This window comes from Mus caroli, unplaced genomic scaffold (assembly GCF_978045245.1).
Source record: "Mus caroli unplaced genomic scaffold, Mus_caroli_1 scaffold_3, whole genome shotgun sequence".
Taxonomy (NCBI): Eukaryota; Metazoa; Chordata; class Mammalia; order Rodentia; family Muridae; genus Mus; species Mus caroli.
The window spans coordinates 95,003,783-95,031,625 of record NW_028227258.1 but is presented as its reverse complement, the minus strand read 5'-3'; the positions used below and the strand labels follow the sequence as shown (position 1 = coordinate 95,031,625).

The 27,843-nt window shown below is 46.4% G+C and overlaps 1 protein-coding gene across 1 annotated transcript in view; it reads right to left on the bottom strand.

The window, feature by feature from the left end:
- The window catches only part of Rarres1 (retinoic acid receptor responder 1), a 35,213-nt gene extending 7,616 nt beyond the window's left edge, over positions 1-27,597 (bottom strand). Inside the window, exons 1-3 of the mRNA XM_021158372.3 lie at positions 27,148-27,597; positions 9,383-9,448; positions 4,353-4,533 (exon numbers count right to left, since the gene is read on the bottom strand). Coding sequence (XP_021014031.1) covers positions 4,353-4,533; positions 9,383-9,448; positions 27,148-27,402 — 502 coding nt within the window. The 5' untranslated portion in view covers positions 27,403-27,597. The remainder of the gene's footprint in view (positions 1-4,352; positions 4,534-9,382; positions 9,449-27,147) is intronic.
- Positions 27,598-27,843: the final 246 nt, after the last annotated feature.

Below are 27,843 nucleotides of genomic sequence, written 5' to 3'. Positions count from 1 at the left end.
ATCAGTGGGCATGGACTCTGTGTCCGTATTAGGTCTGTACAGGACAGACAGGAGGAGACTGAAGTCTAAGACCTTAGAGGAACTGTTGGAGTAGTCCCACGGAAAGAGTGGCTGACTGAGTTTGAAGAGAGCAGAATGGGTCCCAGATGTTTTCTGGAGGCCAACTTCATAGGAAGTGACAAATTACTAAATGTTAAGAGATGGGGATGGCAATGACCACATTTCTATAAACCCTAGAAGAGAAATACAATTAAAGGCCCTTGTGGGGGAAGGGAGCATAGAGGTTTGGTATTGGATGTATGAATTCTGAGGTTAAGAAAAACTACAAGCCGGGCGTGGTGGCGCACGCCTTTAATCCCAGAACTCGGGAGCAGAGGCAGGTGGATTTCTGAGTTCGAGGCCAGCCTGGTCTACAAAGTGAGTTCCAGGACAGCCAGAGCTATACAGAGAAACCCTGTCTCGAAAAACCAAAAAAAAAAAAAAAAAAAAAAAAGAAAAACTACAGAAGTAGATGATGGAATAGTTTCAGTTACGCAGAGTGTAGAACATGAGTCAGGAATGGTTGAAGCTGAGCAATGTGAAGAGAGTCTCCTTTTGGAGAGTGAACAGAGAGGAAGGAAAAGGACAATGTCTCTATGAAGCACAAGGACAACAGAGCACCACCTCGGGCAGGATTTCAGAGATGAGAAGGATACTGATGGTCAAAAGCATAGGAGAAGCTGGAGAAATCAGAATCCAGGATATAAGGGAAAAGACCCCGGGCTGGAGAGATGGCTTAACAGTTAAGAGATGAGCTGTTCTTCCAGAGGCCCCTGATTCCATTCCCAGCACCCACATTGCTAGCTTTACAGCCTTGTGTAACTCTAGTCCTCAGGGATCTGATGTTGCCTGGCCTCCATTGTGTTGTACCTGTGCGGTGAACAGACATGCATGCAGGTAAAACACCCACACCCAGAACAATACAAAGTTTTAAATAAAGATTCTTGGATGAGAGAGCTTGGAAAGATAAGAATTGGTGGGGTGGAAAGTTGTGGAAAGAGAAGGTTGGATGTGGGGGTCAGGAAAAGGACTTGCCATACAAGCCAGAAAACCTGAGTTCAATCCTCGGACCACACACAGAGGTGGAAGGGGAGAGCTGACTCCACAAAGCTAGACTCCACATGCCTGCCTCCCACCACCACCACTCACAGAACTCAAAAATAAGTAAAAAATAGAATTTGATAAAGCGAAAGTCTCATGCTCAGTAGAGCAGACAGGGAAATTGTCTCACTGCAGATGTAAGAGGAACTCATGCTCTGCCAGTAGGCAGGCAAAGGCTCGCACATGGCTGTTTGGAAGAGACCATGAAGACATTAGAAGTAATGCATGCTCTGGGGGCCTGGCACTTGGTAATTGCTTTTAGAAGAAACCCTGTTGAGAATAAAGTTGAAAGCCTTGGTTTCCTCCTCTGCCATCGTCCACTGTCACACGATTGCTTTAAGGGCTTGGTCACATCATGCTCTTCCATTAAGACCGAAGTGCTGCACTCTCAGAACTGTGCCCTGCCGTACTCTGTCAACTCCTCAGGGTGACTCTGCCCAGTTCATCCTGCCAGGACATGCTGGTCAGCAGAGAGCCGTGAGCTGGAGGCAGTTACTGTAGAGACGCTTCAGACTTTTGCTGTCTAGCAGAATTACTGGTGTTTTAAGAATGCACTTGTATGTAGTTCCTCCTTGACATTGAACCATTAGGGTTCCAGGATGTGTTCTGCAGGACTGCAAAGCCTGTACAGTGACAGGAACACCTCTGCGGTGATTCACTCTCTCAGGGCTGTGGCAACCTTTGCCCTGTCTTTTCCAGTAACTGAAACTTTCTTCATGTGGCCCACCAACACTTACTCTATCTTACTGTGGCTTTAGATGTGTGATAGCCAAATGCGTTACCCTGGGAGACAAAAGAGTCACACTAAATGCTGTCAGCAGTGAGGATATGTGACAGGGTGAGTGCTCAGAGCAAGACAGGGCAGGATGGATATGTGTAGCTCCTCAAAAAAATCATTTTCCATTTAAAACTGGATAAGTAGATTAAAGGAGTAATAATATTGAACAAAAGTATATTTCCAACAAATAATAGAAATACATTTCAGAAGCTCAAAGTAGGAATATAGTGTGTGATTTGTTAAATCATAACATTATAACAAAAGTTCATGTCTTTTGAGCCGGGCGTGGTGGCGCACGCCTTTAATCCCAGCACTTGGGAGGCAGAGGCAGGCGGATTTCTGAGTTCGAGGCCAGCCTGGGCTACAGAGTGAGTTCCAGGACAGCCAGGACTACACAGAGAAACCCTGTCTCGAAAAAACAAAAAAAAAAAAAAAAAAAAAAAGTTCATGTCTTTTAAACAAAATAATTGTACTTTGTACCTCCTCTTGATAGTTTGTACAGTCTAAGAATCTAGGGCTACTGCCTCAATAAGGTTTCTCCTGGCTCAGTCAGTGACGCAGGACTATGCCCTGGAAGGACATACGAGAAACCATGATGTCATTAATATACAGCTCACCTTAGAGCTCCATGAACGTCCAGCCTGATGCCCCTGGTCCGTTCCGCCGTCGCACAGACTTTGGTGTATCTGTCTCGTAAATCAACCCTTGATCCTAATTAGATAACTTTGCTTGCCTGAACACTCAGCATCAACCGAGAAGCAGCTGCTGAATTTAGAGTCAGAGCAGAACTCACATTTTGTTGATGAGAAGTACCCTCCGCTGTGACTGAATTATTTATGTATTTTTGCATGTGGGCACATGTGTATCTCTGCTTGTGTATGTGTGTATGTCCTGGTCTGTGCATGGAGGCCAGAAGAAGGTGTTTGTGGGATATCTGGCTTCCTCCAGGGATGACCAAATCCAAACTCCGTTCCCCATGCTTGGTCACTGAGCTATCTTTCCAGACCCAGGATCTTTACTTTTTATAGTAGCCAAATTTTGGTAGACTGTAGTATGGCCCCTATGAATATACAGAACTTGGTAAGTGAACAAGGTCTAAATGAATGGTTCTACTGAAAAGTACCCCAAAGCTAATAAGAATGTGGCAATTATTTCTAGAAAAAGTCCTACACAGTGCCAGTGGTTAAGAGCCTGTACTGTTCTATCAGAAGAAAGACCCACATCAAACAGCCTACAACCACCTGTAACTCCAGCTCTGGGAACCTGCTGTCCTCGTCTGAACTCTATGGGTGTGTCCACTCACATGTGCACATTCACACACATGCACACACACACACATATACACATGATTAAACATCTTTTTTAAAAGGGCAAATGAGCCCTACTTCCCAAACCGAAAGGGGAAATAAAGCCTCCCGTGTGACTATGGATTTCTATTCCAAGCAGCATAAATATCTTCAACAATATATTCTGAATTCTTGTAGTTCTTTGGCTCAAGATTTGGTCCTGTTGTCAATGAAGTATTGGGTGAGAATCATTTGAGACTCTTAGGTTAGAAATGTCAGCAGCAGTCTTCATTGCTGGTATTTAGTTAGTGTCAGTAAGTGGGGGCAGATGCAGTTAGGAATGGAGCCTGAAGTTCTCAGGCGTGGATTAGGATTTGAGGGGTGTCTGGGCAAACGAGCACAGAGTGTGGGATAGAGAGTGCTGCAATGGTCAGAGGTCAAGCTCCTACCCAAGTGCAAACCCAGAGATGACTTTTGTGGCTTGGGAAATTGGATTTGCCAGTAAGTGCTGAATGTCTCCTGCTGCCCACATACTCTGTTGAGTGCCAAGATAAATGAGCTGTGCTGCACTCCAGCTGAGTCACTGCAGAGGGCAGGGCACATCTCTTGGAGACGGCTCCACTGCCCATTAACTGCTGACCTGAAGTGAGATAAATATGGCCCCTACGGCAGCAGCCCAGAATGGCCCAGACAGCCACTCAGCCAGCCCTGGGGAAGAGGGGCTGAGCACAGGCACAGGGTGTCTTATCAGCTAAACTGCCCTAAGGCAAACAACAAAACACTAGAAATGTCACCTCAGGTTCTAGACGTCCCTGAAATCTGCACTATAATCTATATACACTTTTTTTTTCTTCAAAAACTTATGTTTCTTATTTGTAGAGTCAGCTCTTGGGTCCTCATTCTAGGATGCAAAATGGTCAGCTAACGCAACTCAGCTTTGGGTAGCATTAGTCTATTGTAGAGATGAACAGAACATGACACCCTTGAGCCTTGTTTAAATAATGAGACACATCACAATTCATAGCTGAAATTGAGCATCTGTCCAGATGTGCAAATGTAAATAATCGTTCTTTTTAGGGTTCAGTGATTTTATACATACGTGTATACATATATTTTCCTGACATAGGAAACCCAGTTACTGATCATACCAGGTATGCTGACGCTGTGCAGAGGAGTCTTCAACTGCTTCATCTGCTTGTAAAGCCGATAATCCTTCTCTTGTCTCTTCACTTTATCAAAGAGCCGTGCACACGTTACATTAACGGCCGGTCTGGGTTTTTCATTTTTGAAAAACACCCTCGCAGAACATTTGCCCAAACGTTCACCTTCCTGAAAGAAAGGTTTGACGTTACCGAGGAAGGTTCCTTACCAACTGTGCTCACCGCAACTCACACAAACACACGGACTGAGAATCCAGTGAGCTTGGCAAGCCATCACAACAGACGGAGCTTACTTTATAGAAGGTGGGTTTTCCTGCTCATGGCTTGTGATTAATGTGAACTGTAACCTGGCTAGAACCCAGACACACCTGGGAGATGGGCCTATAGGCATGACTATGTTAATCAACCTATCTGCTGTGGGTGTCTGTGATCCTGGCCTGTATACATGGGGAAAATGAGCTGAGCCACCCATATATTCATCTCTCCTGCTTTTCCAGTTGGAGGTACAGTGACTTCCCTGCTGGGGTGGACTATGAGACAAATCCGTTGTGTCTGTCTGCTTTTGTTAGTATTTTATCACAGCAACAGAAAGGCAACCGAGACACGACACGGGAGACACGACAAGGTAGTCTTCCATCTTTGTTGTCCCTGTAGCATTATCTTTCTGATCGCCTCTGTACATAATAATGTCAGGCCTCTTGCAAAGAAATAGCATTGATGTCTGTTGAGCCCTTCTTGGCTCAAATGTCTAGGGTAGGGGCTGCCTCACTCTATCTGGAACCAACTCTTGGCTGGTTCCTTGGGTCCTTGAATATTAAGCTTACTAACTTGAATTGGAAGACAGAGCTGGTTCCTAGTAATGAAAACACCAGCATGTCCACGCATGAATTTGCTCCTTTCATTCCATGTTTAAAGACCAAAATGCTAAAGTTTAAAAAGGAACCCACTCTACATCTTAAGTTCTCAGTGCTTGAATCGGTGGTTCCTGTCTGAGCTCAGCTACTAACCCCTGCTATTATAATTCTGTGTACCTATCCTGAGATCTAGTCCAAGTTAGATTCCTCAGTCATCCTCATCTTGTGGCTTCTGTGAGCACCCTCACTTATTTCAAATCCCAAAACATCGTAGATTCTCCTAGACTTCACTTTTCTGCTCTTGAATAGTAGTCATTCAATATGACTACTTCAATAAAGACCATTTTGGTCAATGGTCTTTAACTTGACCATTAAAGCCAAGGACCTAGCCCCAGAAAACTGCGCATGCTCATACCATCAACATTAGACTTAGAACAAGGAGTTCATAGTCACTAGCCACAGCCCAAGCCAAGCCGTGGGCTCCTAGTCTGGGTGTCGTATCCAAATGTGGCTGGTGGAACAGTCGAAAGCAGCAACCTTCATTTCTTCTCTATGGTTTAAATGGCATCCTGGTTAAGGCAAGACCCATAAATAAACTCGAAAGGCCCACAGTGAAAGAAATTATAATCAAGTTGGGTCTTCAAAGTAAGCCTGCTTCTAGAACTAGTTCTAAAAACTGAAATAAGCTTGCCGTGGTGCAACTTTTCTCTTACAGTGCCTGTTCTGGGCGGGAGGAGGGGCTTCTGGGGCACATTAGCATGCTAATTGCTGGTGCAGCATAGAAGAACTGGAAAGTTCCCATCAGAGCAGCCTTCCCACTCCTTTGGTGTCTGCCATCCACAGGGAAGAGGACAAGAGCTGGGCACAATGTCTCCTCTGTCCAACCCACCAGACAGCTCCATGGAAGCAGTGCCTGGAAGATGAACAGCTGACTTCCACTCCTGCTAGCCAGCTGCACTCATGTGGACTTACTACATCCCAAGTCCAGAGGAACATGTTGTTGGTCAGGGAAAAAAAAAAAAAAAAAAAAAAAACCAGTAATTATTATCCCCGTTAGCTTTACTCTCAGGCTGTCAGTTTTCAAAACTAAAAATTAAAGGCATCTTCCTAATCCTTTGAAACAAATTAATTCTAAGGTTAATAAGCCAAGTCTGGGTTTATTGTTTGTGAATTCTGGTAAGCTTTCTTCCAGAGGCACTGGGTTAGGGATGGCTTTGTCCCTGATGCTCTGCCTCCCTGTGACCCTTTGATGTGCAGCATGGCCTGAAATTCCCAGGCTTAGACTCAGACCACCACTGCTGACAATCTGGGCTGGCCTAAGCCTAGCTCCTCACAGGGGTGTTCATCTGCTTCTGATTTCCACATTGGGTTTCTGCTTACTCTTTCCTGAAAATGAGGTGAAGGCAACTTAGCGAATCATGGGGTGCGTGGCCAGGATTGCAGTGAGGCAGGTAATGCCGGAAGCCTGCACGGGCCCTGCTCCGTGTTCTATGCAATGCATCTATGTATGTGATTCTTTAACCTGATATGGAATTGGCCTCGTGCTATGCCAGCCTGCCAACTAGAAATGTCACCAGCTGACAGGAAGAAGAACATATTGGCACTCCATGGTGAGTCACTTTAAGGACTATGAAGTGTAAGGAGGGACACCCAAAAGAGCTGTGAAATTCTCTCCAGGGGCCCTAAGGAAGAGGGAAATGACTGTCATATGGACACTTTAAAATGCAGATGTGTAAAGCGCTCATTGTTGAAGGCCTTAATAAAAGATCAGAAAAGGGAGCTGGTCCCCAGGCATGGTCTAGGAATTCCAAACTGCTGCCACAGAGTGCTGTAGCCACTGAACTGCATCCTGACATTTGGGACCTGAGCCTTTGGCCAGGACAGATATGTGATCATGCGGAATTCCTCTAATTTGCATGGCCCCTGTTTTACATGGCTGAGACTGCACATCTGGAAATCATGTGCAAAGTGGCTCATGCTAACTCCTACAACAGTACCTGCCAATCACAATGGTCTGCCTTCACATGACAGGACTTGTACATCATAAAATGGCACTCACAGAAACACAAATGCTGGGCACAGAGACCAAGCTACAAGTCACTTGGTCAGGTGGGCCCTGGAGGTCCTCAAAACATCATGACTAAATAGTAGGGCCCTGTTACGGAAGACATCAACCATGGCTGCAGAAACTCCAAGAAGTCAGTCTCAAACTGACCAGGAAAAGCTCCCTGCGGCCTGGTCCTCATAGAGCTGGAAGGTGCTCTGCAGGCTGCTGGAGGTGGAAAGGTGATCAGAGACTCAGCACGCTGTAGGCTACAACATGGCCTGCCAGGAAAGCACCATTGTCATGATGGTTGCAGAGGGAACCATCTAGACAGTTTTTACTAGATTGTGAGGTCTACCCCATGGGAGTGACTTCATGTCTGGTACTATAAGCCTTATCTTGGGAAATTGTAGGTCCCAGGGGTGCTGTTTCGATAAATGGTCACATTGTCACATTGCCGTAACTATTTATGTTTATTCCCATAGGTTTTGGTCACTTTCAACCTTGGTCAGAGAACTTTCTTTTTGCAGTGAGTTGAAGTCAATGCCCAGACTCATGACTGGTCAAAATGCTGAGGATAAATGTCTTGAGTTCTCAGCCATAGATGAACAAATGGGATATCTACATCAACCTCCCTCAGCCAAGGCTTGGGGAACATCAAGGAAGAGTGCAGAAAGAATGGAGGAGTCAGAAAGGTGGGGATGAAAAGGACGGAAAGGCTGCCTTGTGTGTGGGGGGGGGGTGGGGAGAGAGAGAGAGAGAGAGAGAGAGAAGAGAGAAGAGAAGAGAAGAGGGGAGGGGAGGGGAGGGGAGGGGAAGGGAGGGGAGGGGAGGGGAGAGGAGAGGAGAGGAGAGGAGAGGAGAGGAGAGGAGAGGAGAGGAGAGGAGAGGAGAGGAGAGGAGAGGAGAGGAGAGGAGAGGAGAGGAGAGGAGAGGAGAGGAGAGGAGAGGAGAGGAGAGGAGAGAAGAGAAGAGAAGAGAAGAGAAGAGAAGAGAAGAGAAGAGAAGAGAAGAGAAGAGAAGAGAAGAGAAGAGAAGAGAAGAGAAGAGAAGAGAAGAGAGCACTGGCTGTTCTTCCAGATGATCCAGGTTGATTCCCAGCATTCACATTCTGGCTCCCAACTGTCTGCAACTCCAGTTTTAGGGAGTCCAGTGTCTTCTAGCCTCCAAGGGCACCAGGCACACACGCAGTACACAGACATACATGCAGTCAAAGCACCCATACACAGAACCATTTTTTTTTTTTTTTTTTGGTTTTTCGAGACAGGGTTTCTCTGTGTAGTCCTGGCTGTCCTGGAACTCACTCTGTAGACCAGGCTGGCCTCGAACTCAGAAATCCGCCTGCCTCTGCCTCCCAAGTGCTGGGATTAAAGGCGTGCGCCACCACGCCCGGCACAGAACCATTTTTTAAAGCTGTCTTCCCTGACATGGTAGATGTGGTGGCCTGCTGAGGCCCCACCCCTAGCTGAGGAACTATTGGCAGTTGATGGCCGATGGGGAGGGGAGACTCACTTTTCCTTGGTGATGTAGCCACTGGTAGGTTGCCCATGCCCCAGTGGATGGCCCCCAATATATCTGTATGTGATCAATACTAATCAGCCTCAATGGGCTACTCCTAATAATCACAGTAGTAATAATAATGTCCTTGGAGGAGGAAGGTAGGTTGGTGGGTGTCAGGTCCTTGGGAGGTAGAGAAGTTCAAATACATTGTATATGTATGAAATTTTCAAAGAATAAATTAAAATACTTAAAAATGAAAGCTGAGCATATTGATTTAAGAAAATATTTGCTATAATTGTAAAACTCAATGGAGTCTCCCCAGCAATTTTGCCTTGCCTGCAGGCTACTTTCTTTCTAGTTACAGCCCATCCCCCTGCCCTTTTTGCAGCATGCTCAAAAAGCTATTTTCCTATCATTGTAAAGGGTGAGTTCACTTGCCACCTACCGGTCCGCCCCACTGCTGTGGTGGGCACTCAGTCTCTTATGCTTTGTTCTTTTATTCTTGCAAACAAATAGAATGAAAAATGAAAACCTCCAGGCTTTACTTGTTCATATTCTCACTTCTTCCTCCAAAGGCAAGACCTTGCTAATAGGCTGTATCGCTAATCGGGACGGCTTACCTGCTCGGGGTTATATTGCTCTGTGCTAAATACCAAGTCCACTTCGCAGCCTTCTTGAGGGTCAACCTGAAATACAAAAACTTCATCTTAACACATTGGGAGGAATATAATCATTTTCATATCCAGAATATTCCTGTTGGGTTACGGTGGCACTCATCTTTAATCCTAACACTTGTGAGGCAGAGGCAGGCAGATTTCTGTGAGTTTGAGGTCAGCCCACTCTACATAGTGCGTTCTAGGACATCTAGGGGTACAGGGACAGCAAATCATGTTCTTGGGGCTGGAGAGATGACTCATTGGTTAAGAGCATTTTTCTCCCCTTTCAGGAGACCCAGGTTCAATTCCTAGCACCCAGATTGTGGCTTAAAGCTGTAACTCCAGTACCAAGGGAATTAGTGCCCTCTTCTGGACTCCAGGGAGACATGGGTATAATGCATTTACATACATGCAGATACATACTCATACACAAAAACTTTTAAAAAATATTAAAAGCATTATGTCCTTGGAGCACTGTGATATGTCTGTGGAGTTGCTGTATATATGCCCCAGTAAAACTGGAGAGTCTTGAAAAAGAGAGACTTTGAACTGACTGGACTATTCTGCTTACGGTTTGGTACCTACTCAGAAAGATGAAGCTGGGGAAAGGATGTGGTGAACACAGAGTGGAAGCTGACTTTTGTGACAGTAGTTAAATGAGAAACGGACATATGCACCAGCAGGGTGGCAGTTCCTCCTTCCCCTGGGTGCTCTACACCTGCCCCAGGCCCAGATCTGGGCACTCGGGCTACAGGCAACAGGAACATAGATGAAGGCTTCCTTGTGTTATGCTTGGTCAAATAGAATATAGGCAACAAGGGAGCAGTGAATTTTTGAGTAAGAGCATCAAGGGAGGTGCCTGAAACAATGCAGTATCCACGCAGGGGAATGAAGGACAGTCAGGCAGCCGCCACGTCTAGATCTAGTGATGCCCTACAGGCAGAAATAATTGGAGAAGTTTTCAGATCTTATGCTCTTTGTCATAGTCTTTGATATTAAGTGATCCCTAAAGATCCTGTGCTAAAGGCTTTAAGGCTTAGCGCCTCAGGGCACCACAGGGAGAGGTGGGGTCCAATGACAGGTCTTGAGGCCACTGACACATGCCATTGCGAGAGACATTGCTTAGTCTCCACCCTTTTCTATCCTCTCCTTCCTGGGCATGAAGTGGGCCTGTGATCTGCTTTCTCCCCTCAGACACCGTGAGACAGAGCCATGATGGATGGAAACTCTGAAACTGTGAGTCAAAAGTGAAGCTTTATCCCTTTGTGAATAGATTGTCCTAAGCACATGTTGCAACAAAAAGCTGGCTGATACGGCCTCCCCTTGTAGCAGGCAGGCAAACTCCCTATGCATGTTTGCATGTTTTAAGCTTCTGAACTAATTCTAGCACATATTTTTTTGAGTACATTTAAATTATCTAGAATTTTTATATTATTTGCCATCATTTTAAAAAACAAAACAAAATGATCATTCATTAAAAAGCATTATCTTAGAAAAAAAGGGAATTTTGTGTTACATAGAGCTGAAGTCATCTCACATAATGCTGATTAAATGGAATTTTATCATGAATTTCATTTGAAGTTTGGCCCAAAGACACAATGACTAAACATAGTTATTTTATCTTAAATAGATCAGATGCCATCCATCCCTACAATTATATCTGGATAAGAGCCAGCAGTAAATGGCATTCATTTATGTAGAAAATACTTAAATATGGAAATGTATGGCTGTTTGTGGAAGAGAATGGTGCTTGTTGGGGTTCCTTGTAAGCTTTCAATATGTTACCAGAGCTGCACAAAAGTCTCTCTGTCCACCCATTCCTCCATCAGGCAATGGGAGCTAAGAGACAGACTATCCTAGCCAGCTGTCCCAGAACCTACTTCCGTTATGGAAGCCATGGACAGTCAATGTGGCCGAGTGTGAGTCCTGAGTTTAGGAAGGTTTTCTGCAGCAGGCAAGGCCTGAAGTAACTTGTAAAAATTTCTAAATTATTTCTTTGGTGTGTGTGTGTGTGTGTGTGTGTGTGTGAGTGTGTGTGTGTGAAGGAGGTCAGAGGGGTAACTTGCAAGAGACGGTTCTCTCTGAGCATGTGGGTGTGTCAGGGACCAAACTCAGGTCATTAAACTTGGTGGTGTGATGGCTGATGTTTTAACCTTAAATAATTTTGTCATACACACATACACACACACACACACACACACACACACACACACACACAAAGCCTCTAACCTGTAAGTACCGCTTGCTCAATGACAAGTAGCTTCCTTGGAATGCTGGGGGCTGTACTTCATGTAAGATAACAAGCTCTGGGTTTTCGCTTCTGTAAACAAGCTTGGTTGCACCAACTGCACAGGATGTGCGCTTGGTCACATTGTAGGCAGGATGCAAGTCAAGGCGTATGCTTGCTTCTGATTGAATGAAGCCAGGAAGTATATAGCCTCGTGGGCTCTGCCTTTATAACCCTGTGGCTAATATAAACTGGTGCCATACTCGGAATCCTAGGTATGGAGCTGTCTGTTTTCCATGGTCCTGGCCAGTATTTAATAAAGCCTGTTTTGGTTCAAAAAAAAAATTGTGGTAGTGGTCTCATTCTCACCTGGTGGGATTAACAGTGCAAGCATTTATACACACTAAGCCATCTTACCAGCTCCTGCACTGAGTCATCATTAGCTCCACAAAAATGCAGAAAAAAAGGGTAGGATTTGGTATATCAGAGGGGATGGTCAGAGCCCAAAGAAGGCGACTTTCCTTGCCACAGGTTCTAGCCCTTTAAGGGCTGCTCTGGCTCTGGGCTCCACATGTGACCCTGAGGACCTGGTATGTTCCCTAGGCTGTCATTACTCTGTGCTGTCTTCTCTGTGGGAGCCAGAATGGCCCTCAGATGAGAGGAGCAGGGGTGGAGGGGGCAGGGGTGAAGAGGAGCACTGCGAGAGAAGAGAAGGAGGAAGGAGCCAGGCCGGATGGGAAGCATCTGAGGTGTGCAGGAGGACTTAGCAGAGAGCTAGACGAGACCCTCCAGCGATGAGATCCAGAAGCGTCAAGAGGAACGTCAGCTTTCATGTCAGGAACAGATCAGGGCTGCTGATTTGCACTTCTTGGGGGAGGGGCTTCCTTCTTCTTAAATAATTCTGCACATTTACTGATTTTTGTTGTTGTTTGTTTGAGGTAGGGTCTCCCTTGTAGCCTTGGCTAGCCTGAAAAAGCTAGCACTGTTTAAAACTCACGGAGGAGATCCACCTGTCTCTGCCCTGAAGTGCTGGGATTAAAGGCCGGGAGGGGCTTAAGAGTGTTTGAATGACCAGGTGTTTGGAAACACATGAAGCTAAGTGAGGGCCCAATAGACTATTCTTGGGTAGGAGGGGGAAGCAGAGGACCGGGACCAGGTTCATCAAGGCTTCCAGCTGAGTCAGCGTCTCTGGAGAGTTACTTCTTTCCTATTGGACTTGCTTATTTTAACTAGATACCCTTGAATGCTTCTACATTAGATCCAAAATAGGATTCTAGTACTTTTAGTTGTCCTTTATCAAGTATCAAGTCTCGCTCTTATCTAATCTCCCCAAAGCCTCTCCCCTCTTCCTTACCCCAAGTCACAAGCTACTTAGCTGGCCTGTGTGAGATAAACCCAGGAGTCAGCATAAAGTGGGGGGGGGGTTGCCTTCATCTGGGGTGGGGCCTGAGCTTTGACTCTCACCCCATTCCTTGATTGGCAGCCTTCTCATTCAGCAGTATCCACTCTAGGATGACAGCATGTCTGCCTTACTCCAACCCTAGGCTAGGTGAGGGGAAAGCAGGCAAAAACAATACCACTGTCTGCCCTCGGGCAGCCCAGAGCAGAAAGGACTCAGTTATAGGCCACTGTGGACATGGAGATCTGATTAGAGTTGACTTATGGGCTTTGAAAGGATGACTGATCTAATCGAGGAGTCTGGAGGTGACGTTTGAGTTCAACTCTGAAGACTGGGGAGGAGCTGATTCTGGGGGCGGGGACGGGAGCGGGTGTGTCATCTCACACAGGGGAAGGAAGGGTCAAAGGGTCTGAGGAGCAGCTAGGGGGCTGAAGGACAGACAGGCTAAAATCAGTGGAGGAAGCAGCTGACTAGGTGGGCAAGGGTTGCCTAGCATGTTATAGTGAGCTTGACTTACAGAAAATGGATACCCACTACAAGGAGGTAGGATGGAACAGGACGCAGGAAGCTTCCTGAGGGGACACAAGGGCAGAGGGGCTGGAGCCAAGGTGGGGACCCTGAAGTACACGTGGTCAGAAGTGCATGCTGTGGTGGCACAAGTCCATTAGAAGGTACAAAGGAGGGGCTGGAGAATCTAGAGCACTGGCTGCTCTCACAGAAGTCCCAGGTTCAATTCCCTGAACCTACATGGTGACTCCCAACCATCCTTAACTCTAGTTCCAGGGGCTCTGATGATCTCTCATGATGTGTGTGCCTCAGGCACACATGTGCTGCACAGACAGACAGACAGACAGACACACACATAAATAAGTAAATCTGAATTTTGAAAAGGAAGGTACTAAAAGAAGTTGTACACAGTCACACGTTATGCACAGTGCTATTTGGTTAACCATGGACCACAAATATGTGGTTCTATAAGATTAATATGCCACTCTGGTTGAATGAAAATGTACCACACAGGCTGGAGAGATGCCCCAGTGGTTAACTGTTCTTTCAGAAGACTTGAGTTTGGTTCCCAGCAGTCATAATAGGTGGCTCACAGCATCTGAAGCCTAGCTCCAGAGGCTCTGTTGCTCTTTTCTAGTCGCCATGGGCTCCTAAACACACACACACACACACACTAAATTAATCTTAAAAGTGTAGCCTCTCGAATTACATATAATGTACAACACTTGATAATACATTACCATGTTCCTGGTCATGTGCTTATTGTGGTATGCTTTTAACATTTTAAAACATATCCTACCTAAAAAGCAAAGGTTTGTGGTCGAACAGTATGATGTACTAGGTTAGCCGCAACTGAGCACAGTTTGTCCTCACGCATCTCTTGGTTGCATTAATGAGCCACTCTGAGTGACCTATTCCATCTGCTTTTGTGTGATGACACACAATAATGGTCATACAAGGGCAAATGGCCCAACTCTGCAATTCTCAGTACATGTCTCCATTGTTTAGTGACAAGAGGCCATAATTCAATGCCAGGAACACATTTTATATTGAGACAACATGCTAACATCAAGGGTTATTTGAAATGCTCCTGTTTGCAAAACAATAGACATCAGACTGGGCCAGCACTGGGTACTTCCTGAACACTCTCCATGAGCTAAGCACTCTAAGATAGCTCTGAAAGCCTGTCTGAGCTCACCAGAAGGAAATTCAAAGTAAAGAAGTGTGGGTTGTCACCGTGTAGCTCCTAGATACGCGCCATGGCCAGGTAGATGGGATCTGCTGTAGGTCATGACTTGGGGTTACAACTGCCTTGCCTGACTGCTGGGAGGTTAGCCTGGTACAACCTGGGGGTCACCAGTCTTCATAACTGACCAAACCAAATCTGTATGGGCATTCCCCAACCTAGAAACCCTGCTCTGTATGTCTCAGAGGAGCTGTGAGCCGACTGATGATGGGCTGACTCATGAGGGTGTTCACTGTGCTATCGTGTGGTATGCTGATGTTAGAGGCTGACTTCAAGCAGCTAACATGGCGGAGCCTGCGTGGAATAGTATACAGCAAACCTAGGGAACAAAGCAGGCACATGTCCAGCAGCATGGACAAATCCGAAAAAACCCTGATTCGCACACAGACCAACATGTCTTCCATAAAACAGTTTCAAATAGCATATGCAGCTGACATTTGGAAATTGTTGTCACTGGGAGGGTGGTGGGAATGGGGACAAGCATAAAAATGATCTCTCTCTCTCTCCTCCCCCACCCTTGCCACTAAGGAAAGTTAAGTATGGACCTTGAACCAGGAAGTTGTTTCATCAACATCTTTGACGTCCACCCCCACCCATCCCTGTACCTTTCCAAAAACAAATTTAGAAACAGGCTTCTAAAAAAAAGAAAACCACAAAAACCTGGGCTGGAGAGATGGCTCAGCGGTTAAGACAGCTCTACCAAAGGTTCTGAGTTCAATTCCCAGCAGCCACATGGTGGCTCACAACCATCTGTAATGGGATCTGATGTCCTCTTCTGGTGTGTCTGATGACGGTATAGTCATATACATAAGATAAATAAATTTTAAAACAACAACAACAAAACCCAAAGAACTTAAATTAGTCCAACCCACAGTGACTTGGTGTAAGTGCCCCATTTCATAGCTTAGCTTAGTGTTTTCATAGTTTTCTCACTGTTAGAGCAACTGGGTCCAGGAATGTGTGAAACACAATGCAAGGTTTTAAATCCAGCCCAACTCCCAGGTCCTGGGATAGCTACTCATGGCCAGCTGAATCCCTCTTGCCCACCACACAATCTTTCTCAGCATCTTGAACAATAGACTGCTTGCTACATCTGTGTTGTGAAAAGTGAGCCCATTCAATTCATTTTTATTGGAGGTGAATCCAACACTGGGCAGAGGGGAGCCAGCCCTAGCTTTCCCACCACAGAGAGCAGGCTGCAATGAAGTCAGAGCATCTAATGCCCAGCATCTCATGCCACCCAAACTGACCATCTGCAAAACAGATGAGGCCATCCCACTTTTCTTAAACATAGCCAGAGGCAGAAAGCACTATTCTCATGTTTTCCAAAATAAAGTTCTTTGCTAAGAAAAGGCAAACAAAGCAAGTGGTCATGTGACTACCACAGGGGGATTAGCAACTCCTTACTGCAGACTTCTTTTCAATTCTGGGTGAACAGTTTATGTGCTCCAGTCTAGCACACAATGCCTTATAACCTGGACCATTAGCAGTGTATGGGTTATATTTGAATCTGGGCTTTGGGCACTTTGCTTGCAGATTCCTTAGTGCCTGCTTTCCAGTGGCCATGGGAAGAGTTGTGCCTGCCTCTCCTGGCTGTACTGTCCTTCTGGATTCTTGCGCTTGACCTGCAGTCGTTTGACAGTGCGGGAGGCCTACTTTTAAAGGCCCACTGCATACAGTGCGGTGCCTTCAAAGACCCAGATTCACCATCCATCGATCTTTCTTTTTTGGTAAGAGAAACACTCCTCAGATCCTTATCAAATCAATACTGTGTCTATTTAGTACTTAAACAAACAAAGCAAGTGGCAAAGCACAGGGAGGGAACGGATTTAGTTCTATGTCTGTACCTATTACATTCAGTCAAGCCCATCCATCCGTCTGTCTGTCCATCCATCTGTCTATCCATCTATCTTGCCACCCGTCCACCCATGTACATCTACCACTCTACTCTCTGCCCTACCTGACATCACATAGATCCTGTGCAGGAACTTACATCACCACACCTTGAGGTAGGATATTCTCACCATTGCTATTTTATATACGAAGAAACAGGCAACTTGGCCCAGAACAAGGGATTGCCCAGTCAAGAGCCCCCAGTTGTCGCATGTGGCCTATCCCCAGAGCCCATCCTTCCCAGATTGCAAGCACAGAGGTGACAAAAGCAGATCTCAGCAGTCCCTTCTAAGAAAAAGGAGACTGCAAGCTGTCTGCTGGTGTGTATGCATGAGGAAGAGGTGAGATGAAGCCTTGGCTCCAGATGGACCTTGTGCTGTGCCTGCAAACCAGCTCCTGTAGATGAGAATCTTTCTCTGGGAGGGACTGGCCAGGAAGGGTCTGTGTGTTGATTGCTAGGGTTTCCTAGCAAAGGAACACAAACTGGGTGGCTGAAAACAACAGGTAGTTTTCCTCTCTCAGTTCTGAAGGCTAGAAGTCCAGGGTCAAGGTGTCAGCAGGACTAGCTCCATTTGAGACTGCAGGTGGAATCCATCTTTCCTCTTCCCGGCATCCCTGGCTTGCAACTGCATCACTCCAGTCTCTGCCTCTGCCTTTGAATGCATTTCTTCCCTCTGGCTGTCTGTATCTTCTCATGGTCCTTTTATAAGGACAGAAGTCACTGGATCTAAGGCCCAGGCTAATACAGTATGACCCATCATCCCTTGATTACCTATCCCAAGACTCTACAGTAAGGGAACACTCACCAGCTGGGTTAGGACTTCAACAGATGCCTTTGGGAAGATACAATACAATCCTTAACAGCTTGGTCACAAAGATGTAGAAAGAACCCCAAGGACAGATCCTTTGGGACAAATTGTGAATGGAATCGTGGTTCAGGATAGCTGTGCAAAGTGCCAGAAAAAATTAGGACTAACACAACAAGAGAAAGAAAAACTGCCACTACTCAGGAGCAGCCCAGCTGGAGAGCTAACACATTGACACCGGGTAGACTTGGGGTTGAGGTCACAGTACTGGGTAGGGGCTGGGTTAGAGGAGGTCTCTTCTAATGACTTTATTCTTGTATTGCGGGTGTTCAGCAGAGTGCCCCAGGGGGCTTGCCAAAACTCTGTGTGCTGGGCCCACCCACCGAGGACTAATCCTGTCAGTCTGGGGTGGAGTCTGAGAATTTGCATTTCAACAAATCCCAGCTGATATCAAGGCTGCTGGGCCCAGGACCACACTTGGAGAAGTTCTGTCTAGCTGCTGGGTGGGACTGCTGAGGTTCTGAGGGATAGGGAGTGACCAGTAAGTCTCGCAATCAGCGTGAGTGTGAACACCTGGAGTCTCTGGAGAATCAAGCTATGATGCTTCAGGAATCAAGGTGGTAAGTCTACCCTCTGCTTCAGCAGCAACTGACACACTGTCAATCTGGTATGGGCAGGTTTCCAGTTTTTAAAGAAAAATCACTCTTCGCTTCCTATTACAAGAATAAGTACTTTGCTGAATAGTATTCCCCTCTCAAGAGCAGGTGTCTTAAACAGTGTGACCAAGGCAGTTTATACAGGAAAGCATTTCATACCGGGCTCCTGGTTCCAGAGGGTTAGAGTCCATGGCCATCACACTGGGAAGCATTGCAGCAGGTGGTAGGCAGGCAGGCAGGAGGCAGGAGGCAGGCAGGCATGCAGGTAGGCAGACATGGGGGCTGAGTAACTTTATCTTATCCACAAGCATGAGGCAGAGAAAGCTAACTGGGAAGGGTATGGGACTTCCGTCAGGTGAGATTAAACCCTTGAGAATCTTAGGGGTCAAAGTTCTCCATTCAGTAGGGTCCTCCTTCACATCTCCATCCCTAGTTACCGCATCTCATGCCTTACTAATTAGTATTTAAACTCTAGATACCCTCTGAGGCTGGGATTTTAATTTTTGTTGTAATTCTGCCAATCAGAGTTAGGGCTTTGGTTTGATTTTCTACAACTTGAACTCCATGGTTGCTGGAGATACTCTTCCACGGGACACTGAGAAAACTTTAGACTCTTTATACACATCTGGGGCCAGGCAACTGTATCACTGAGTGCGTTCTTTTCCTTTGTTAGTTTATCCAGAGATGCTAGAAGCAATGAGCCAGAGCCATTATTTTCCTTATGTTTCAAGTTTTATGCGTAAAGTCCCTAAATTCTTTGCTTCTCATAATAAGTGAATCCGGATAATCAAATACATTGGTCTCAGTGAGTTTGTTAAATGATTCACACCAGGATTTCCGGTGCTTTTTGGTGCTTACAGAAGAGGCTTCAGTAACTGTAGCAGTCAGCAACCTGGAAAGCCCTCAGCATCAGGGCAGATAAACTTGTCAGTGAGAGTGAGGGAAACAGGCAGAGTAAAAGCTCTGTTCTCCCCTGTCCAAAAGGTGAGCTGCCACCAAAAGGTGTGGCCCAGATTTAAGGTGAGCCTTCTGACTTCACAGGTTCCCAGATTTAGGGTGTGTCTTCCAACCTCAAGGTTGACATCAAGAAAAATCTCTCACAGGGGTAGCCAGCTGCTTGGGTTTTAGTGAATTCCAGATATAGTCAAGTTGACAACAGATATTAGATATCACAGCAGGGGTGTGTCCTAAGACCTGTAGTGGATGTCTGGAAACACAGACAATACTGAGCCCCATATGTGGTGTGTTTGTCCTATAAATGCATGCCTATGGTACTGTCAGTAATGTAGGCACAGTAAGGGATTGCTAGGCTAATCTTAGGAGTTAACTTTACTGGATAGAGAAATGCCTAGACCATTAGTAAAGCTCACTTCTGGGTGTGTCTGTGAGAGTTTCCTGAGATGATTGCCCTGTGATGAATGGGAGGGAGAAGGGTGGACACACCCTGAATGTGGGTCTAACAAGCTCGAAGTGCAGATGGAACAGAGATGGAAGGAGGAGGAAGCTTCCTCACTCGGGACTTCTCCTCCTCTGGACCTATGCAGCACTTTGTTTAGAATTTATTTAAAATTTTGAAAGAAGTTGAGTGACTACTTTTAATAGTAAAGTTTGTTCTCTCATAATTCCATACATGCACACTGTGTTCTGGTACATTTGACATCGTGGGCAGGCATTATTACAGCAGCCATTATCTGCAGACTCAAGATTGGTCAGCCTTTGAATAGACACTTGCACAGTTACTCTGGGACTTTGGCTGGCCTCACGTTAGGACTGAATCATTGGCTTGTTTTCTTCTTAGAAAGAAGTGAGCAGCCATTGGTTTCATGGGCTTTCCATTCTTCAGGGACCATCCTGCCTCTCACTGTGTAAGGCAAGCTAATAAATCATACTAAGTTATATGTACATTTTATCAGTTCTGTTCCATGAGAGAACCCTGGCCAATACAGTGAGAACGAACAATAATAAAATAGAACAGCTATAATATTCAATGATAACATTTAACAATGCTAACTCTAGCATCCTTAGTAGATAAAGTTGCTTCAACAGAAGCCCTACGGTGCTGTGCCAGGTGACCTGATAACTGGGATAGCCACCAGGTGACTCAAAGGCAGGTAGCACTTACAGTGTGGGCACACTAGACAATTGGGTGACTCACATACAGGGCGGGACAGAGTGGGCTAGCATGAGATTTCATACTATCAGGATGAAAAGGAATTTAAAACTTAGCAATTATTTATTTCTGAAATCTCCCACTTAGTATTTCTGCTATTGACCATGAGTAACAAACCACAGAAAGCAAGAACCATTGTGCCAGTGCCAGCTGCTATATATGGCATTTGTGTAAGCACCAAAAAGTAAAAAGCACAGGTTCTAAGTGCAGCTCTACTAATTCGGGTCTTATTTTCAGTAAAAGCTGTTCATCATTAACCACAAAGTTATTTTCATACTAATGGATCCAAGATGGTTCCCTCTGCATCTGGAGAGAATCTTCGTAGGCTCTAACTAATGGTAATGGTTTCCCAGCCTTTGCTTTGTTTCTGAATTACTGTATAAAATCATTGGTTTGTGAGGTGTGAGTATAAAAGTATAAGAGAGTACAGAAACTGAGGGACCGAAAGACAAACGGCAGATGTGCACCCATCTTAAGAGCACAGTCACAAATGTAACCCTCTAAGCTCATTTACAACACAAGAACTTGAATGATGTGTCACCCGAAGCTCGAAGCTCCGGTGTGAAAGGCATTCCCATGCTCCAGGAAAATCCTGCCTCCTTTCTCCTCTCTGCCATTGCTAGCTAAGCCCTGGCCCGATCCCTTTCTCTTACTGCCCATCTTGGGGGAGGTAGGCACATGAGAAGAAGCAGGTTGCATTGTCAAGAGCTCAGCGGCTTCTAGTCTCCCCTGGAACCACTGGGACACACCACTCTAACATTCTGCTTCTAAATGTCCCCTCCGGCTTCATCTTGGGTGAGAAAGCATAAATGCCACACTGTTCCAAGAAAGGCAAACCTCCCCACCTCATAAGGTTGCTTTTATGAGTCAGGCTCAGTTGGAGAAAAAGAACTCATTTGTGACTAAAAATTGTTGTACCATTCTTAGGTTCTGGACAGACTGCATATTACATTATACCTCGGAATTATATTATTGCATTTTCTCTTTCCAGGCAAGGGTTGATAAAACAAACTGAGTTTATATTACAAAAGTTGGTTACTGTCAGAACAGGCCACAGCCAGTAGAGCACAGGGAAATCTTTTGCTGTGGACACTGTGCATTAGCAGCCAGACTCAGTGGGCCAAGATGAAAGGTGTGTTGACTTCCATTTGGCAGAATCTGGATTCGAGTTCTTGACCTGGGGAAGAAAAGCAGAAGGGAAATTGCCAGGACCTGTCCGCAGCTTGGTTCATCTCTGGGCCCGTAGTGGAAGGGAAGGCTAACTATAGGATATACACAGCTTCCAAGGTCTCCTCTGTCCAGTGAGGAGGGAGCAGAAGGGCCTTGGCCTGGCCGTCTCTAAGTTTCCCAGTGATCTCAGCACCCTCCCTGCTATTGTGATTTCATTTAACAGTTATCTGAACCTTGCCTGCAGCAAGGCCTTGTGCCATCATAGCGAAGGAGCTGAAGTCATGTGACACGTCCTGACCCGTAGAAGCTTCTGGTATAATCAGAAGACATGACTACAAAGAAAATAAAGCTGACGGTTCAAAAGTCCGGTCAGAATAGCACCTGGTCCAGGAAGTTAGACAGAAGACAGGCAGTTACAATAAAATACTGCCACAGTTTCAAGATCGAAGCAAAGGGAGCGAGGGCAGCCAGTTCCCAAGAACTATAATGCCTGGTAATGTGGGAAGTATTTTAAAGGGCCTCGGGACTGGTGTGCTTGGGCAAAAAAATGTCCCTATAGACATTGTTTCGAAATGGGATTTCCCCAGGGTCACTCACTAATTATATGGATTGATAAAATGACCCTAGTTTATTTTGGAGACAGATGTGACACAGATGGCTTTGAGCATAAGAGACAGAACCATGAACCAAGAGCACAGTTGACACCAAGAAGAGGCAAGGCAATGGGGCTTCCCCTACACTCCCAGGGCAATGGAGGCCCTGGGGCACTTTGCTGTCAGCCCAGTGTGACCCATGTTCAACCTCTGACCTCCAGAACTACGAGTGAATCTATTTCATGTTTCAAACCCACTAGCACTATGGTAACTTGTCATATGGTGATAAGAAGGAATAGAGAAAATTAGTTGTGATCCCTAATGTAATCTTTGCCGTGGACACGTGCCCTGGGTGAGCCTGTGGATTCACGTTCATCTTCTTTGCAAGTACACACACGCTTCTCTTTCGTAACTGGATTCTAGGGGCGGATATGCCCTGAACAACCATAACAAATAACCCAGACTAGACACTTGTTATGCCTACTAGCCTTAACCAGCGTGGACTTGGCTCTCTTATTTAATAAACATTCTCCGGGTGAGTTGCCACTGCCCTGCCTGCATGTGTGCACATCTAAGCATGGAATGACTCACTGCTAAGCAGTCATTGTAACTGTGTATTATTTAATATTAAAGATCACTCTTTTAGGCATTGAGTATTTGTGTTCAGTTTCCAGTAGCACCATTCTGAGCCTTAAAGGAAGACTCTAGGGCAGAATCCCGTGTAGAGCGACCACCCCACCCCCACTAGGTTTTAGGTGGAGCACTACCAATACCACATAAATACAAACATCCTGGTCTTACACGTAGGAAACCAAATTAAAGTGTTGTGAACAGGAGGGGGGAATAGAAACAAAGCCTATGGATTGGTTGAGGGTGTGCCCACTTGCTAGCTCATCTGGGTACAGTTAGCTTAGGTAATTTGGGTGCAAATTGCAAAGAAAGCCAGGCAAAATTTTTACCCCTGCTGACATTCCACACCCAATGCAGACCCAGACTCTGCCCTCTGGGAGCTGGAATGATGGGGCAAAGACTATACTGTGCCTAAGCATGGTCATGCCAGGGTGGGAGTGTGCTACCTCTCTGCTCTGTGCTACAGTGTCTCCCCCATTAGGCGGGGTGCAGGTCTGAAGCGAGAATGGTCCACACAGGGGTGCTTCTGATTTGGCTGTTGTCTTGTGAAGGCCCTAAAAGCGGTAAAGTGCTTTCTTTCAGTGAAAGAAAACATGCTTTCGCTTTCCTCTTGTATTATCTTCCCTCCTGCATATGCACCGCAGTCTCTTGAGGTCCCCAGTGTTAGCTTCCATGTAATGCATTCTACATAATGCACTGCTTTCCTATTCTTAAGACTGACCCTGAATTATTGACATTAATGGAGGCAAGCCTTCAAGAGGAGCCGTGATTAGGTGTCTGATGCTGGACTAAAGTGCTCCGCAGATGGAAAAGTGGTGAGGCTCTTTCTTAGTGGAGTATGTGCACTTGGAGCTGTATGGCCCAGGGGACACATTTTGCTCCTGCTTCAGATCCATGCTACTTTGAATCCTGGAAGTACAGCCACTGCTCTACCTTCTGGCCTGACAAGGGTGGCCTGATAGCTTGCCTACATACCTACAGGCTGGCCACTTGCCATTCACTTACTACCTAGTTAGAAATCTAATGTTGGGTGAGCGGTGAAGAATAGGTATACAAGTGTGTCAAGGCCATTGGCCATATTGGCTTCCTACCTGCTTAGAGACCATGACCAAAAGCAACTTGGGGAGGAAAGGATTTCTCTGGTTTACACTTTCCCAGAACAGTCTCTTACTGGGGGGAAGCCGAGGCAGGAACTCAAGCAAAGGTCACAGGGCTTTACTGGCTCCCTATGGGTTGCTCAGCACCCACTGTTTTTTTTTTTTTTTTTTAAATACAACCTGAGACCACCTGCCCAGGGGCTGGACCTTTCCACATCAATCATTAACCAAGAAAACACCCCCCCAGAGACTTAGCTATTGGCGGATCTGACGAAGACATTGTTCTCAGCTGAGGTTCCTTCTTACTTCCTTTTTGTCAGAAGATGACAAAAGCAAACCAAACCACTGCCACCACCACCACCACCACCACCACCAAGCTAGCAAGCACACTCATAAATCCAAGTTAAATGCTCCAGAAAGAATTGATGAGGTTGTCTCTTTAACTCTTGCTGTTTTGAGCGAGCCAGGATTGTGGAGGAAGGGGAGAGGGAGGCTGGAGGGTTGGGCATCCCACCCTCTGCAAGCACACACCCCACTAGCAGAGAACCATAACTGAAACTGAAATGATGTGCTATGGACATGCTTGCTTGCTAGGAAAACCCCATGGAGTTCTAGTTAAAGGACCCTCCATAAAAATAAAAGGACCCATTTATACTCACTGGTTTTTATTGCGATAAAGCACAGGCAATCCCCTTCTCCCACTGCACCTTGCCTGTCTGTTTGCATTGTGTCTGATCTGGGATAAGAAATGGGTGTTTGCCAATTCCCCCAAACCAGCTGATCCCAGAATGTGTTGGCTTTCTTAGGAAGTATATGCCCAGACTGTCCTCAAATCCCCAACATTTTAGTGAAAGCAATAGTTCTAGTAATGGAGCCTGGGCCTGATCCAGGACAACCAGTACCTAAGAACTTCCACTACTGCCTGGAATCTTCCCCATACCTACTGTGGTCCTGAGGCTATGCTGTGTGGTAGCAGGAAAGTTGAAAATTTTGATTATGAAAAGGTAGGGTATGACCAGGAACAAGGTGACATCAGGCAGGCAGGGATAGCAGAGAACACAGGCAGCTGTAAAGTCTCCTCTGCAATTAGGAAACTGGGGACCAGGTCCTTGCTCTTTCTTAAACCATAATCTGCAGTGATGGCTGCATCTGACCACCAGAGGGCAACAGTGTTTCTAGAATGAGGACTCTGAAGCACTAAAAAGAGAATCGAGGTAATCTTAGAGCTGGAGTCATTTGGGTGCCTGGCTTTCATGCTTTGTTTTGTTTTGTTTTGTTTTGTTTTGTTTTGTTTTGTTTTGTTTTGTTTTGTTTTGTTTTGTTTTGTTTTGTTTTGTTTTGTTTTGTTTTGTTTTGTTTTAAGACGAAATATACAGCAAGAATTGAGTCCCTCATCACGACCGAGTTTATGCACATGCATCTGAAACACCACTCTCTGCTTTTATTATGTGAATACATGGTCTATAGCCCACATCATTTCATTACAAGAACTAGGAATATAGCTCAGTGGTAGGACAGGTGCCTGGGGTATAGACACAACACACACACACACACACACACACAAAGGAAATAGCCGCAGCTGCTGTAGATCCCAGGAAGCCAGCCCTGGTTTCTTCACTCTCACAGAGCCTTGCAGGTGAGAGACATCTTGCATATGTCTATCACCTCGACACTGGCCTGCTTGATCGTCTTTAAGGGTGGACTTTTAGTAACCTTTGAAGGAAAACAATTTCACTGGATTTGTGGAAGAACTTGATTCCTGGCACACTGGCCTCTTTTCCTTGGCTCCCGCAGTCACATTAAGTGTTAAATTATCAGCGAGGTTAAGGGGAAATGTAACATTGTTTCTCAGGGCCTAGAGTCCCACGTTTATCAGTGTTCATGTGCATACACCATTTGGGATGAGCTAGGGTCACCTTGAAGTGACGCACTACAGATGCTGAACAGCACCAAAGCTCCTGCTGACCCGAAAGGAGTGAGCTCTCCTTCAGATGATGAGAGCTAGCTGCTTCTTTTGTAAGGATGCCAAGGGGTAGCTGAAAAAGCCCAGGAATGCTAGGTATTTTAGGAGTTTTTTAAAATTTTTAAATGACATTTATTATGTGTGTCCATGCATGCCGTAGCAGGCACGTGGAAGTCAAAGGACAACTTGGGGGAGTCAGGCAGGTCTCTTCATCCACCTCCTGGTCAGAGGGTCAAACTCGCAATATCAAGCTTGCCAGCAGGCACCTTTACCCAACAACTATCTCACTAGTCCTATTTTATGATTTTCTTTTAAAAATCATATTGGATTAAAAGAATATAATCCCTGGTATTTGAAAATTGGTGAACTTTGTCAGTCTGGGTTTTTTTTTTTCTTTGTTTTAATAGAGAATTCTCCTCCCAAATAACGAGGGAGGTTGTCATCAGGGCTCCTCTTCCTCAAAGAAGAAGACAAGCTCTTAAGTTGTGACTTCATTTCTCCGGTGAACTAGTAAAGGCTGGATGGAGCCTGGAGTAGAGACTGTCCCTGAGACAGTAAAGATTGTTTTGTTGTTGCTGTTTATTTAACAATCACAGTAGTTTGCCTTTTTCTAGAAATAAGGAAATAAGGCTGAGAGTCGCAAAGGTGATTCACATCACCTGATGCTAGACAGAGGATGGTCTTTATCATCACACCAATTTAAATATTATGCTCCACTCTACAGAAGATGCAAGGCTGAGGATCTGTGGCTTTGTGGAACATCCCGGGAGCCTCATTGCCTCGGGACTCCGCAGTTGTGTACCTTTAAAAATCTGTTTAATGAAGAGAGCAATACATCTACAGTCACTGCCCGGAAATCAGCAAGCGATCCAGGAGCTGAAAAGTTTCGATCGCCCTTTCAGTTATGCAGAAGACTGCGGCCCTGCCACTCCCTAGTTAGATTAAGAGGACACCAGAACTGAATGGTCCCTGGTCAGACCCCTGAGTAACCTTTACCACTTTATCCCGAAGCCTTGCACTGGTGGTCTGCCATGAACAACGAAACTCTAGAAACGTGTCTGTGATGCAGAGAGCTGGCTTAGCTTTTGTACACACACACCTCCCCTACTTTGGTAGGAGCCATAGAGTCTAAGCCATGGGTAGATTGAGTACACAGTGCGCATGCCAACATCCACACTGGGTACCCGGACCAGGGGCAGTTATTCATGGGACCTTTTTCTTACATTCCCAAACACGCTAAGTATTTCTGGCCTCGGAAATACCGGAAAGGCAGAGGCAGCATTGGAGGGCTCCGTGCCTCTCGCGCGACACAAGCTCGGGTTGGGAACGCTACGGTCCCCGAGCGTGTCCCGCCGCGTCGCGGCTCACTCACCCACGCGCGGCCCTCCTGCACGGTGGCCAGCACCCGTAGAGCGCTGGGTGAGCCCGCGCGGAAGTTGAAGAAGTGCAGCGCAGCGCGCGCCGCCAGCTGCAGGATCCCGCGTGGCAGCCCCACGGCCGAGGATTGCCGGGGGACTACGGTGTATTCCAGGTCCGCGGGCTCAGTGACAGCAGCGGCTAGTGCGAGGCTCGGCAGCAGCCAGAGGCTCAGCAGCAGCGCTGGCATCGGGGGTCGACAGGGCTGCATGGACACGGGCGGCAGGGGCCCACGGGGCTGCGTGGCTGGGGAAAGCTGGCGCTGAGCTCCCCGAACCCGGTTCGCGGTGCTCGCGGAAATAGGCCACGGCGGCCACTCCCCTCCGCCCCCGGGTCGCCGCCCTTCCTCGCCTCCCCTGTCCAAGCAGAAGGACCAGAAGGCGCCTCTGGAGAGCGGGTCAGGGAGCGTGTCCCCATGACGCGGTGAGAGGGGACATGGGACAGTGGGGCGCCTCCTTGAGGGCACACCCCGACTCCAACTCTGGGAACTTGGCTTGTCGCCTGCGGCTGCTGCAATTTCACAACCCTCAGGTCTTAGAACCCACTCCAAAGGTTAGTTGAGGTGAAAGAGGAGACAGGTGGTGACAGGGACCAATGGCTTTGGCCTTGATGGGGAATTTCAGAAGAGGCAGCTGGAAACAGGGAAAGTGTG